Source organism: Cotesia typhae, unplaced genomic scaffold, assembly GCF_013202065.1.
Source record: "Cotesia typhae breed Kobodo isofemale line unplaced genomic scaffold, CoteBio_Ctyphae contig_123, whole genome shotgun sequence".
Taxonomy (NCBI): Eukaryota; Metazoa; Arthropoda; class Insecta; order Hymenoptera; family Braconidae; genus Cotesia; species Cotesia typhae.
Genome location: NW_027423715.1, coordinates 3,707,144 through 3,720,668, shown reverse-complemented (window position 1 = coordinate 3,720,668; position 13,525 = coordinate 3,707,144). Strand labels below are relative to the sequence as shown.

General features: G+C 30.0%; 2 protein-coding genes across 4 annotated transcripts; both read left to right on the top strand.

Moving 5' to 3' along the window:
* The first annotated feature begins 309 nt into the window (after positions 1 to 309).
* Positions 310 to 3,527, top strand: Uri (unconventional prefoldin RPB5 interactor). Of its 2 annotated transcripts, XM_074252869.1 has the most exons (7): positions 310 to 647; positions 916 to 1,165; positions 1,226 to 1,375; positions 1,443 to 1,593; positions 1,865 to 2,624; positions 2,698 to 2,793; positions 3,409 to 3,527. In XM_074252869.1, exons 1-7 carry the CDS (start codon positions 588 to 590, stop codon positions 3,436 to 3,438), a joined length of 1,497 nt encoding a protein of 498 aa, XP_074108970.1. In that variant the 5' UTR covers positions 310 to 587; the 3' UTR covers positions 3,439 to 3,527. The 2 variants fall into 2 exon arrangements, with proteins under 2 accessions (XP_074108970.1, XP_074108962.1); XM_074252861.1 differs by lacking the exon at positions 3,409 to 3,527 and having other exon boundaries at positions 2,698 to 3,381.
* An 8,270-nt stretch (positions 3,528 to 11,797) lies between these two features.
* On the top strand, positions 11,798 to 13,084 carry LOC141534302 (uncharacterized). Of its 2 annotated transcripts, none has more exons than XM_074253586.1 (3): positions 11,798 to 12,017; positions 12,194 to 12,777; positions 12,965 to 13,084. In XM_074253586.1, exons 1-2 carry the CDS (start codon positions 11,834 to 11,836, stop codon positions 12,664 to 12,666), a joined length of 657 nt encoding a protein of 218 aa, XP_074109687.1. In that variant the 5' UTR covers positions 11,798 to 11,833; the 3' UTR covers positions 12,667 to 12,777; positions 12,965 to 13,084. The 2 variants fall into 2 exon arrangements, with proteins under 2 accessions (XP_074109687.1, XP_074109678.1); XM_074253577.1 differs by having other exon boundaries at positions 12,182 to 12,777.
* Positions 13,085 to 13,525: the final 441 nt, after the last annotated feature.

Below are 13,525 nucleotides of genomic sequence, written 5' to 3'. Positions count from 1 at the left end.
AAATCCGGTCATAAATAACAATACCGCGGAAATAATCAATTCAAATATTTTATGACAAATAATTAAATTTATTTTTTTATAAATGAAATAATAAATTTTAATGAGTCATTGTTTTAAATATAAATCTTTAAAATCAGATAATTTATTTTAAAATAAAAATTTAAGTCGATAAAATAAAAATTACCTCAAGCTCAATATGATAAAAACAATTTCTTCTTCACCAAGTATCGATGATAAATTCCACTAGGTGGCGCTGCAAAAAAAAATAAAGTTATTTTTTTTTTGACACATAACCTACGAAATTTAATTTCCTCTAAATAACTAGAGCAATAATTGTAAAAATAAATATTTAGATATAAATAAATAAATTGTAAATTGTAGATAATTTATTTTCTTACGACAATTATTAATAATTAACTTTAATAGTGAGAAAAATATGTTTTGTTATATAATAACAACAATTAGCTAAGTGTTGTCAAGCTGAGGTTAAGCCGGTTAAATAATAAATTTAAAAAAAATTTATTATTTTAGTTTGTTAAATAATTACTGTAATTGTAAATTGTCTGTTAATTGTACGATAAATTAATATGGAAAATGTGCTGTCAGAACTCAACCCACAGCAATTATTCAACCAACTTCTTTCAGAGGTAATTTTTATTTTATTAAAATCAGCTGTTAATTTTTATGACACAAATTTGTTTTGAAAAATTGCACTTTTATTTTTTTTAATGCAATTCTTTATTTTTCAAAAAATATTCTTTAATTTATTAAATATCTGCTACTTTGATTTTCATAAAAAATTATGTATTTATAAATTTTTCATATTTTTTCGGTAAAAAAAAAAAAAAATGTCTGCTAATTTTATTTTCACAATTTTTTATTAAATAAATAATTATTTATTTTTATATTTTACAGAGATTAAAAGCAAATACTCAGCAAATAAAAACATGGAGCGACTACAAAAAAAGACACGAGAAAGTTATCGAAGGTCTGGATGTTTTGCCTCAGGATTTATCAATAAACTGCATGGTTCCAATTGGAAAACGTGCTTTAATGCCAGGAAAATTAAACCGTACCAATGAAATAACTGTTTGTCTGGGTGACGGGTATTTTGCCAAGTACACTGCTGCTCAAGCTAAAGCTCTGTGCAATCGAAGAATCAAAAGTAATTATCAATTTATATTTATATTATAAAATAGATTATAAATAATTAATTAATTTGCAGAAGCGGATGAAATGTTGGAGAATTTAGAAAAGGAGCGTAGTCTGTATGAAACTCGATCAATGCTTCCTAATTATTTCGATATATTTAATAATGAGGACAAGAAAGACTTCAATGAGCACTGGGATGATAAGAAGCTAGAGGATTGGAGACGTGAGTTGTTTTTTGTACCATTATTACAGTTTAGGTGATTTTTTTTTTTATAATTGGGGTTTTTCAGGTGAGCACAGACAGCGTGAAAAGGAGTATAGACAGAAATTACGGGAATTGAAAAAAGATCAAGTAGAAAATGAAATCAAAACCGAGGATGATTTGTTTAAGAGACTTGATGCTTTAGAACTTCAAGAAGAATTAGAAGATGAACTTCTTAGGTAATTTTTATTATTTTACTCTAATGGATTCTCTCGATGTTACACTCATCAAGGGCTTTCATTTGAGTATCCACATAATTTTTTCATATATTTTACATGTTTATATATATATATATATATATATATGTATTTATGAAAAATATATCAAAAATGCATGTGGGTACTCAAATGAAAGCTCTTGATGAGAATAACATCAGGATGAGCTTGTATCTTTAAAAAAGTCAATATTTAAGAAGTAAATATTAATAATAATAATTTATAAAATTTTTAGATTAGAAGCAGAAAATGAAGATAATGAAGAAGAAGATGATGAATATTATGATGAATCAGAAGTAGACTCAGAATCATATTCTTCAGACTATTCCGAAGAAGCAACTAATGAAATTCAGGAGAAGAAATCATCTAAAGCAAATTATCGTTTACAAGTATTAAATAATGTAAATACAGGTCAATTAAGTATTAATACCGAAAATAAAGAAAAAGAAGAAAATTACAACGTCGATCAATCGGCCGGTGGAAAAAAGGTGACAAATAACGAAGAAACAAGTAGTACAAGCAAAGATAATTTATTACAATCAAAAACAGTAGACTGTAAGAAGGATAAGGACGAGGCGAGGGTCAAGGAGAAGAAGGTCGCGTTTGCTGAGCCTCAAGTCAAATATTTCAGCAACGAAGAAGAAATGGAAGTTGCCACCGACAAGAGGCGTATCTCGGTTATTGAGCAGAAACTCTACGAATACTCTAAAGAAGACGACGATTCGGAGGACGAGAGCGACGAAGATGATACAATTAGAATTTACTTTAAGCACTCTGAGGGTGCGCCTAGCATACCAGTTTCTGAGGGCGAGCAGATCGTTACACCTAGAGATATTTATAAGACGATCCCGGGGCCTAAGTCTATTCTCAAGAAGACGCCTGACTTTAATAAGTCCGACGGCGACAATGTCAGTATTATCGACAAACAAAGTCACCTGCCAAGTCTTGCTGACGAGAGCGAGGAAGAGCTCAAACACGGATCCGTTTATAGTAGCGTAAGTTTTTAAAGTTTACTTGTTGAGCTTCCTTGTTTCAGTTCTGTTTTCTATGTTAATTTTTCTTCCGTAGGTTGTTAAGGAGATTAAAGAACACGTGCCAGAGAAAAAAGTTCAATCCAAAGAGCTTACGGATAAACCTGCCGAACAGCCACGACAAGCTAGACAGGTTAGCAGATTCAAATTGGAAAGAGCTGCGCTCAGAAAATGAATGAAAAAAAAATTTTTTTTTTTTTCACTGAAAATTTATCGAGTAATTTAATGAGTTTTGATTTTTTGGTAATTAATTAAACCTATATTGGGCCATAGAAAATTTTTTTCCTGATGAAATTTTTTAGTATCAATTTTTCAAAAAAAAAAAAAAAAAAAAAAAAAATCAAAAAAAGAAAATAGAAATTTTATCCAAAAAAATGAAAGCCAATATTTTTTATAAAGCCAAAATCTTTATTTTTTTTTTATTTTTTAATTGTTTAACTTGCTAATATTTTATAAAATATTAGTTCTTGAATAAAATACTCGATTATTTACTTAACTAGCGTTGTTAGAAACTTGGAATTGAACAAGATTACCGAGTTTGCATAGTGTATTAACAGGGATTTCCAAAATTCAATACTTAGATCACAATTAAGCTGTGGGCTGAATCCATCAAAGTTATACCCATTACAAAATTCGTGTCGATAAATTTTCAGTGGATTTACAACGCAAATAAATTATATTAATTAATAAGACTAATAAAGTATATTTTATTTGATCTTTATTTAAGATAATTATATTTTTATTACAGCCACATTTAAAATATAAAATAAAATGTTGATATAAAAAAAGTTTTAGGGAGAGACTTTTTGTACCTTATTGAATGTAATAACTTTGCCCAGTGAATAAAGGGAATTGTTAATAGTTGAAACACAAGTATTTTAACTGAGCGGTATTACTGTAAGTCTGTTCCTTAAAAACTTCCGTATCACTCATTCAAATTTATATTTAAGTCTCTTTAAAAGTTTAAGCGCTCCCTAGAGTTAAATAAACTTATTTTTTGATTCCACCCAACCTGAGAGGACTTTTTAGGTTTTTTATTAACGGCAACTTGAGTGATAAAAAAAATTAAACTTCAGATCCACCGAAAAATAAATCATTCATATTTTTTAAAGTTTCTTTATCAAAAATAAAAAAAATTTTTTTTTAAGGACTTGGACTGATGTTTCAATTAAAAATTGTTATTTTTATAAAGTTTAATTAGTATTCCACTGAATTATGGTCAAAGATTATTCTAACTAAATATTATTTAAACTTAAAGACAATATTTACTCGATAATTTTAATTTGAAAAGGGTATTTTTTTTAATAACTCGGACGTGTATTAAATTTATGGGTATAATGACCATTTCACTTGAGTAAACTTTTGTCGATAGTCCCACCGAGTCAACAATCCATAAACTATACATGAAGATCCTAACGGCTGTAAATTTACGAATTGAACGGTTTTGCCCTAAAGTTACCGCTTTCATTAGCTCCATAAATTTTTCAAAATAACTTTATTGCCGTCGTTTCGTTATTTCGAAGTTTAATATTAATATTACGTTTGACCCTCGAGTTATCATTTTTTTGGAATCCCTTAAGAGCGCATAAACATTTTTTTTATCTCCGATAAAATGAAGAGTGTAAAAATTTATTAAAAAAATTTAAAAAAAAAAAAAATTATTACTTTTATTAATTTTTAATTTTTGAATAATTGAAAATTTTGAAATTTAAATAATTGAAATTTTTTAAGTATCTTTCTCAAAAGTTCAATTTTTAAAGTCAAAAATTAAAAAATTGAAATAAAATTTTTCCTTCAATCAAAAAAAAATGAAAAAAAAAAATTTTTTTTGTTTTCAAAATTTCTATTTAAGAAAAAAAAATTTTTAGAATTCGTAATTCGATTTATTACTTGAGAAAAATAATCTAAAGTAATGAAACAATGAAAAGACACTTGAAATAATTAAAAAAAAAAAAAAAATTATTAAGAAGAAATTTTGGAAAATTTATAAAAGATCTATAATTGACAATTAATCTGCTGATATAATAACCAATCAAACTAATGAGATTTCCGTGTTCAAATATGTCAATTAGGATTATTATAGAAATGTCAATGCGGATGATTTATTGTTGATCCAGAAGCCGACACCGTGTTAATAATATTTGGAAGTGACATATCCGAAGGTTTAACTATTTGCCCGAGATTTACAGAGTAAAAATGGTCGCCCAGAGAAATTTGGTGATGATACTTGAGAACAAATATTTGATCAGAACTATAATGTTCGTACGGAACTATAAAGTGCGTTTAGGGAAAGAATTTTTTGATATTAAAACCTTTGACATGTAACATTCTGCGGAGAAGCATATCCTCATAAATACAAACTCGGTACCCCGGAATGCGTTCTTATGGTCAAAAGATAAACCCAACTAAATACGATAGAATAGACCGCAAGGGATATTTGACAAGTGGTACTGGAGATGCTGGTGCCCGCATTGCTGTTTGTTTATAAATTTTTCCGACAAATATTCCGGATTTTTGTCTTTCGGTATTGAAATATTTCATTTATTCCCACCGCTAATATTTCATATTTATGCTTGCAATTGTACCGCTATCAATTATTTTAAAACATGATCTGGCATTCGAAATAATAGATATTAACTTACACAATTATCCTTTAATTTTTTCCACGAAACAAAACTCGGAGAATTTATATGAAATTTAATTATTGTTTTACAGCAATTTAAAGTTTTTTGAAGCTAACTTCTTCCTCAATATCTTCATCAAAAGTTATTTAATTTAATTTTTTAAAATATAAAGTTTTCTCTTGATTATTACTTCGGTAAGTCGGAAAACAAGTAATGAACATTTTTAATTTATTATATTCTTCTTTACCGAGTACTTTAATTTCAAAAGAAAAATTTTCTTTCAATTATTATCTATTCTGTTTGGTATTGAATAAAAAAAAACCCCATAAAGCTTAGTTAACTATTGATTATTATCTTTTAAAAATATTTTCGTCAAATATGTACATTATAAATGGTTGTTAATGTTCGATAATATCATTCAATAATGCTTTGGATGCTGGAAGCTTACTACAGTAGTAATAATAGTTTTAATCATTCAATTACGGATTATTTTGAGCAATAGATTGCGTTATTATAATACCAAAATGGTGTATAAAAAATTTTTTTTCCGATCAATTTTTAAATTTGAATAAAAAAAAATTATTTTGTAATTTTTTGTTTAAAAAATTAAAAAAAAAAAATTTTTAATTAAAAGAGATAATAAAAAAAATTTATTTTTTAATTTTTTGCTTTAAAAATTAAAAAAAATTTTTATTTCTAAAATTTTCATAAAATTTTTCTATTTCTAATATTTTTAAAGTGATTTAAATAAAAAAAAATTTTTTTTTTTTCAGTTCTGCAAAGCCTCAAGAGCCTCTAATTTAAGAGACGCCCTTTTAGCATGAATAACGCGATATTAATATTAATATTAATAATTTTAATACTTACTTATGCTTAATATTAATGTACTTAAATATTTAATTATCCGTTAAGAGTTTTTTTTCCAGATGCCAGATTAAAATTACAAGTAAAAATAATTCCTTTTAACATTAATTAATTATTTAAAATTTTAATTACATTTCTAGTGCAAGAACAGTGACTTTAAATAATTTATAAACTCTAAATTCAAAGAATAATTCATTTTTACAAGACAAACTAAGAAAAAAACCTTTAAAAAAAAATTTCACGTACTCAAGAAATAAAAATTTGAGGATTATTATCAGCAGATGCTTACAATAACAATGATATTAAGAGAAATACTTGTAATGATAATAAATAAAGTAAAGACGGACAGTGATAAAACAATGTGTTTGCATCGCACGTAAAAAAAGGCAGCTGTTAGTCCAAATAAAACATACCGGTAATAGTTTCTGGACCTGCGCTCTGGACAGTTCTTGTTGTGGATCCGCCACCGAGGGTGGTTGTATTCATCCCTTCAGTCTGGCGCCGCGTGCGAACCTTCTGAGAGCTCGGATCCGACTGCTCAGCCCGAAAATAAGCCGATTTTTTCTTTGGAGCTACTAAAACTTTTAATTTAAAATTATACTTTATCTTCACTAACCGCCAGCCACGCAACCACTCGAAAAATTATGTAAAATTGCTCTAATAATTAATAACAATTATTATTATTATTATTATTATTATTATTATCGATCAGGAAAATCGAGTGTAAATAATTTAAAGTGGAACATTAGTCACGGTGATTTGTGGTTCCTCGGCAGCTAGAGGAATTTAATTTGACACGAGTACCAGCCAGTGTAATAATTTGTTCATGCATATATTTAGAGCACGAATGTGTAAATATATACTGAACAGACAAGTGGCAAAGGAATGAAATGAATCTACCACCTGGTACCTCTCGAGCTTATTCAAGGTCATGGCTGACCTTGAATATTAATATCGATAAAAATAGTAGAGAATGATAACAAAAAATAATTTTAATTGTCATTAGATATCATTTAATAATGAATAATGACCGATTGTGAGCTCGAAGAAGAATCTCCGGCAGGTACCAGCACTATCTCCAAGAAAAAACAATGAAGATTTGGGGTGTTATCGTTAAAATACATCTATCTATTACAATAACGGTATCGAGTGTCCTGACGCTGTCTTCGGCTTCGCCAGGAATCGAGAAGCCTCGAGAGATACTTCGTCATCAGCAGACGCACCGACCGCTCTTCATCGATCGGCGTTTGATCCAGCACGACCCAAAGATCCCCTCGTCCGGTCCCTTCTGGTCTCTGGCGGAAAATAAAGAGTTTTACAAGTACAAAAAGCCTGCTCTTGGAGAGTACCAGCTGGATAAAGTCGACGAAGTGAAGCTGGTCAAGGTGGAAGCCGCTGATGAAGGACACTTGGCGAAAGCCGGCGTCGAGAAGCCTCAGATAAGACACGGAAGGTCGCGCGGACACTTGGGCAGGCCCAGGAAAATCGAAGAGCCTGAAATCAAGAGCACTTTCTCCTCGGTCGCCCTCGATCAATTAAAGGGGTATGTTGATGTTAATTTGTTCGAGGGCGATGGATATAATTACGAAAACGTCGAGCCGATTTACTCGAAACTGGTCGGCCCAAATGACACCCTCTATGTCGACGTCGATGACTTCAGGGTGAGTAACTTCACCAAGTTTTTAAGCGGAGACAACGATCGCGAATTGACGAGGAACCTCGACAGGAATTCAAAGCCGCATTTTGTTGAAATTTCGAGGAAAAATGACAAGGACAAGGATGTGTTGCTGGTTCACGAGAGCACCACGAGGGTTCACGATGTGTACGGAGTCTTGGTTCACCACCCGACAGATCTCAAGGGCGGAGAAGAGTATGTCGAGCGCGTGGACACCGATTACGTCTACGAAGAACTGGGGAAAAGTTTTAATGACTCGGAAAAGGAGAGGGAAAATTTGGAGGAGCTGGTGAAGAAAGACAAGCCGGCAGTCCAAGACGATATTGTCACGCGGTTCTTGAGGATCATCGAGAACCAGCATCTTCTCGGGGAGAACTGCACCGCGGGGACTGACCTGAACCTCGGCGAGGGCGTCGTCGATCAGTACGCTCAGGAAAGGTTTAGGCTCGAGGCGAATTTCGCGGTGAATCGGGCAAACATGCTCACTCGGTTGTGGAAGTATGCGCCTGAAGTGATGCTGTCCTCGGAGTATTTGCTCCACGCGAGTGTCTTGTCGATGGTGGAATTTGATGAGGACATATTTGCGGCCGGAAACTGCTACGACAAGATGCAGTACAAAGACCACTGGCTCTATTGTCCCTTTGCACACAGGCTCCCTGATCACGACGGCGTGCTTGTCAAGGATTTGGCCATCGAGTACAAGTATTTGAGCAACAGCAGTGAGTGGTTTTACATTGCGAGGAAAAATGCTGAGAGAGTTATTGCTAGTAATAATCAGTTCAGTCATGGTAAGTTTTTAATATTTTATAAAATTAAATATTATTTTTTATTTGTGAAAAAATTAAAAATTTTTGTTAAATTGGAAAGAAGTCAAATTTAATTGAATTGGCAATTTTATTTCGCTTTTGATAAAAATATCCAATATATATGAAAACATTCATCAAAAATAGTTCATAAATATGTTTTCAACAAAAATACATATTTTGTATCAATTTTTTTTTTTTTTTTTTTTTTTTAATTCAATATCTATTGTATTTTTATACAGGTTGTCCAAATAATATTCAAACAATATTGCTGTCTAAAAGTATGAAAGAACCTCCGAAAAAATTTGGAAACTTCAATATGTTTTCATACATATTAACTTTTTCCGTACAAAAAATGTTTGGTTAAAATAAACAAAAGTACTTTTAGAAATAAAATTTGTTTGCATACTTGTGTTTGATTTGAGAGAAATTTCATGTTTTCCGATGTATTGATCAGTTTCTGCCCAAATAAACTTAAGTTATTTATTAGTATTGATTAAGCACATTCATCTCTGATATAATATAATATAATATAAGTTTATGCAGTCGAAGTACTTGAATTTCAGCGACACAAATTTTACATAACTTCCGTAGAAGTTTAAAATTCCGAATTTGAGAAGTTTTATAATAACCAAAATTTATTACCAAATTGAAATTATCTTTGGGAAAAAAATTTCCGCAGAGTCGGTCCATTTTAAAACGAAAGTCAGTGATGATTAAGGAAGGATTTAAAATATGAATGGTCTTAGTGTTCTCTTTTATTCTGTCTGTTCGTGTAAAAAATTATTGATAAAGTTTTATCACATGGGAATGAAAAAGAAATTCAACAGCCGGAGGTTTACTGCAAGCAGTGATACCGAGTGGAATGTTTTTTTCTCGCTCCGAGGTCAATTAAAAAAGTTATATCTAATCGATAAATTTTAATAGAAATTCTGGTTTTATGCTTAATAAAATTTAACTGCAAAGTGTGTAAAAAAGAAAAAAAAATTTTTTCTGGGTAAAAAATGTGTCAACTGATTGTAACTTTGATTGGCTAACAGTTTAAATGATTGCTCAAAGTTTTTTTTAAGATAGAAAAGCTTTACGAGATATTCTTTCATTGAAAACTTTTCTCATAGAACATGCGAGATGATATTTCGGATTTATACTATAAATTTTTTTTATTCTCTGATTTTATCTAGCATAAATAATATTTTTATTGCTCAAAAAAATTTATAAATATTTATTAGACTAGTTTTTGGTCAAAACTTCTTGGTTAGAAATTTTTTTGACACTTGAAATCATTTTTCAAGCAGTAAAAAAATCCCTTGTTACTTGTTACGCTCCTTAATAAGGATTTTAGACGTGGTAATTTTATGTTTGTCGTAAAAGTACAAAAGAGCTTTCTCTATTTGTCATTTTTTAGGACAGGAAATTTCAAACTCCAAAGTATTCAGATTATTCTCTTTGAAGAGACATTTTTCTTTTTTTTTTTTTTTTTTTGGGACAATTTTCGCATGAAGAAAAGATTTTTTAGAACGACAGTAATTTAATTGTAAGTGGGTAGACAGAAGACATATATACCATTTGCATTTATGTAAAAGTCGTGTGTAATCGGTAAAAGTAAAAAGATAATTAAGTCTTAAGTGACCTATGCTTTTTCATGTGGCTAATCAATTTCATGAAGGCCGTAAGCCGCAATCAGATATACGTGTTTATGTAATTCCCGGAATAGTTCTATGCTGGAATGATAATGATAACCGAGTAATATATTATATATATAAGGCAGGATAATAGATAATATGCGAAGTAGACTGTTGAGCAAAGTCGTTGCATTTAATGCTACAAAATAATTATTTTAATGATAATGAACCCATATCAACGGATATTAATATTATATTTTGTCATAGTTACTGTGAGTAATAAGTTTATTGAGTCAGGGTATGTATCTATATTAGGGTGATTCAAAAAAAAAGAATATTTTTTTTTTCGTTTGGTACTCTGAAAAATAGGTTCCTAGACACCTCTAAGAAAGCCTCTCCAAGCATGAGTTCTTAATTGTAACGGGAAGGTCCTCCTTCTTACAGTTTTCTATTTTTTCTTATTATCAGATAGAAAAATTTATATCTCGCTTCCAACTACTTGAAAAAATATCTTGTTCCTTAGATTTTGTAGGAAATTGAATGCTCTACAAAAAAGGTCTCTTACGATTTTTTCATAAACCCAACCGTTTAAAAGATATTAACGGTTAAAGTTTGATTATTTTTCGGAAAATTTTTTATTTCTTATGAATTTTATAACTCAATGAAAAAAAATCATTATGAATGATGAAACTCATAGTTTTGTAGGAAATTTACTGCTCTATAAAAATGGTCTTTTATGATTTTTCGATCAAGTTGAGCGTTTACGAGATATTCATCGTCAAACATCAATGCATATCAATTTTTATAGTTTTTGATCAATAATTCGAAAAATTTCAATTTATTCTGTGAGTTTCAAGGAAATTTAGACAAATTTGAGTTTTTATTATAAAAGCAACTCCTATAGATGTTTTCTGTTCAAAAATTCATTTGAAAGTTTTTATTCTAATAATATTTTTTTTAAATTTTATCTTTAATAATTTAAAATCTTAATCGCGTTGTCATTTATTATTATGAAATTTGTTCAGTGCGTATTTTTAAATTGTTTTTCACAAAATATACATAAAATTTTCGTTCGAGGGGATTTTTGTTTTGAAATCCATTTCTTCTTCTGTTTGTCTTCTGAAACTAACGCCATCTATGTTTTCTACTCTCAACTATCTTCAGTATCTACCCATTTAATACCGTATTTTCAGTGTTCCTAAAACTGATCATCTTGAATACGTAATAAAATAATTCATTTTAAATAAGTCTTATAATCATCACATAAATTTATTTATCATCAATTAACCTACAATGAATAAAGAAATACGTTTTATCGGAATACCTCTACAAAGAATTTCGGAACGTAAGTTACCAAAAGTGAAAGAGGTTATGCGTGTGTTTTTCTACCAACTTAAAATTTTAAAGTATTCAATCAAACAAAGTGCTAAAAATTCAGTTGACCAAGTTATTGAACTGTGGAGAAAAAATCAGATTCCAACTAGTGGAGCTCCTAATGCAGTCAAAAATTTCTTCGCTATCACAGTCAATGGTTAAAATTACAAAAAATTTCGATAAAAAGAATTCAGCGCAAAACCAAAAGGAAATGAAATTTCAGACTGATCTTGAACAATTATTCGACATTGTGAGCGAAAAATCCTTAAAAGTGCTTGATGATAATATTAGAAAGTTGTATTTGGATCAAAAAATCGGTACCCATAAAGAGATTCTTTCTAATAATGTACCTGTATCAAACTTAACCACAACTATGATGGGAATAGATGAGAGTAGTAAGTATCTGAGATATTTAATTATTATAAAGTCAGGTAGTAGTGTAACTTTTCATAGATGACTAGATGACATTTGACTAGACAATTTTTGGAGTCCTTTCTTAATTATTTGTCATCAAAATGAATAAATTCTATACATTTTCTTCGTTTAATTTATAAAACAGATCTTATTCCAGACTTAGATCAACCGTCTACCAGTCATGCGATTGTTCCAAGTGAAAAATCAGAGTCGTTCTCTACGTATACATTAAGTGGAGTTACAAATTTTGGATCTGATTCAGAGTATGAACCTCCAATTCCGACAAAACGAGCAAAACTTGATGTCTTAACTCCTGAAGTCATTTTTGGACTCGACCGAGCTAATGTCAGCAGTAGAAATGCGATGTTTATTATTGCTCCGGTTTTACTAGCAGTAGGTATTAAAATTGAAGATACAACGCTCAGTTATAGTTCAATTCAACGAGCTCGTATGCTTCAAAGAGAAGACATTGCTAAAGGACTTAATGACAACTTTAAGACACACGATAAATACGTTGTGCATTGGGACGGAAAAATGCTGAATGACCTTGTTGGATCAAAATCTGTGGAATGGCTACCAGTTATTTTAACTGCATTTGGTACCGAACAATTACTTGGGGTTCCAAAATGAATTCTGGGACGGCAGACAATCAAACATCAGCCATTTTATCGACATTGAGTGAATGGGGTATTACTAATTATGTTAAGGCGATGTGTTTTGACACGACGGCAGTTAATACAGGTAATTTATCAATGATAATTTAATCTAAAAAATATTTAATTATTAACGTTCTAGTTTAATTTTTATTGCTTACTGAATTTCACTTTTGAAATTATTGAGAATTATTTACTCATTTGGATTTTAAATATAATCTACAATTTGTTGAAAATATTAAATTTAACGATAGTTATCTATTTTCTTTATACAGGAATTCATAACGGTACATGTAAGGCAATTGAAAAGACTTTGGGAAGAGAGTTAATCTGGTTACCATGTCGTCACCACATTTTTGAGATCATATTGAGAAGTGCATTTGAAGTATATTGGCCTGTGTCATCTGGGCCAAACGTACCAATGTTCGGAAGATTTAAAAATCATGGGATGAAATAAATAAAACTAATTATAAATCTGGAATTGAAGATACTGTTGTTGCTGATATCATTTTGGATAAAAAAATGAAATATCTAGTTTAATTGCACAATCCTTACAGGTATGATTTAACTGCGATTTTAAGAAAAAAATTTTCTTGTTTCTGACAAATTTTTAATTGTTTTTGATAGTTACTACAACCCCGAGATGACTATAAAGAATTGTTGGAATTGTCGTTGATTTTCCTTGGAGAAATGCCTCAAGAAGAAATTTTTTCAAACGTCCTGGTGCAATTCATCATGCTAGGTGGATGGCGAAGGCAATTTACAGTTTAAAAATGTTTCTATTCAGAAATGAATTTAAACTTTCTAATAAAGAATTGGACAGTCTTCGGCAAATT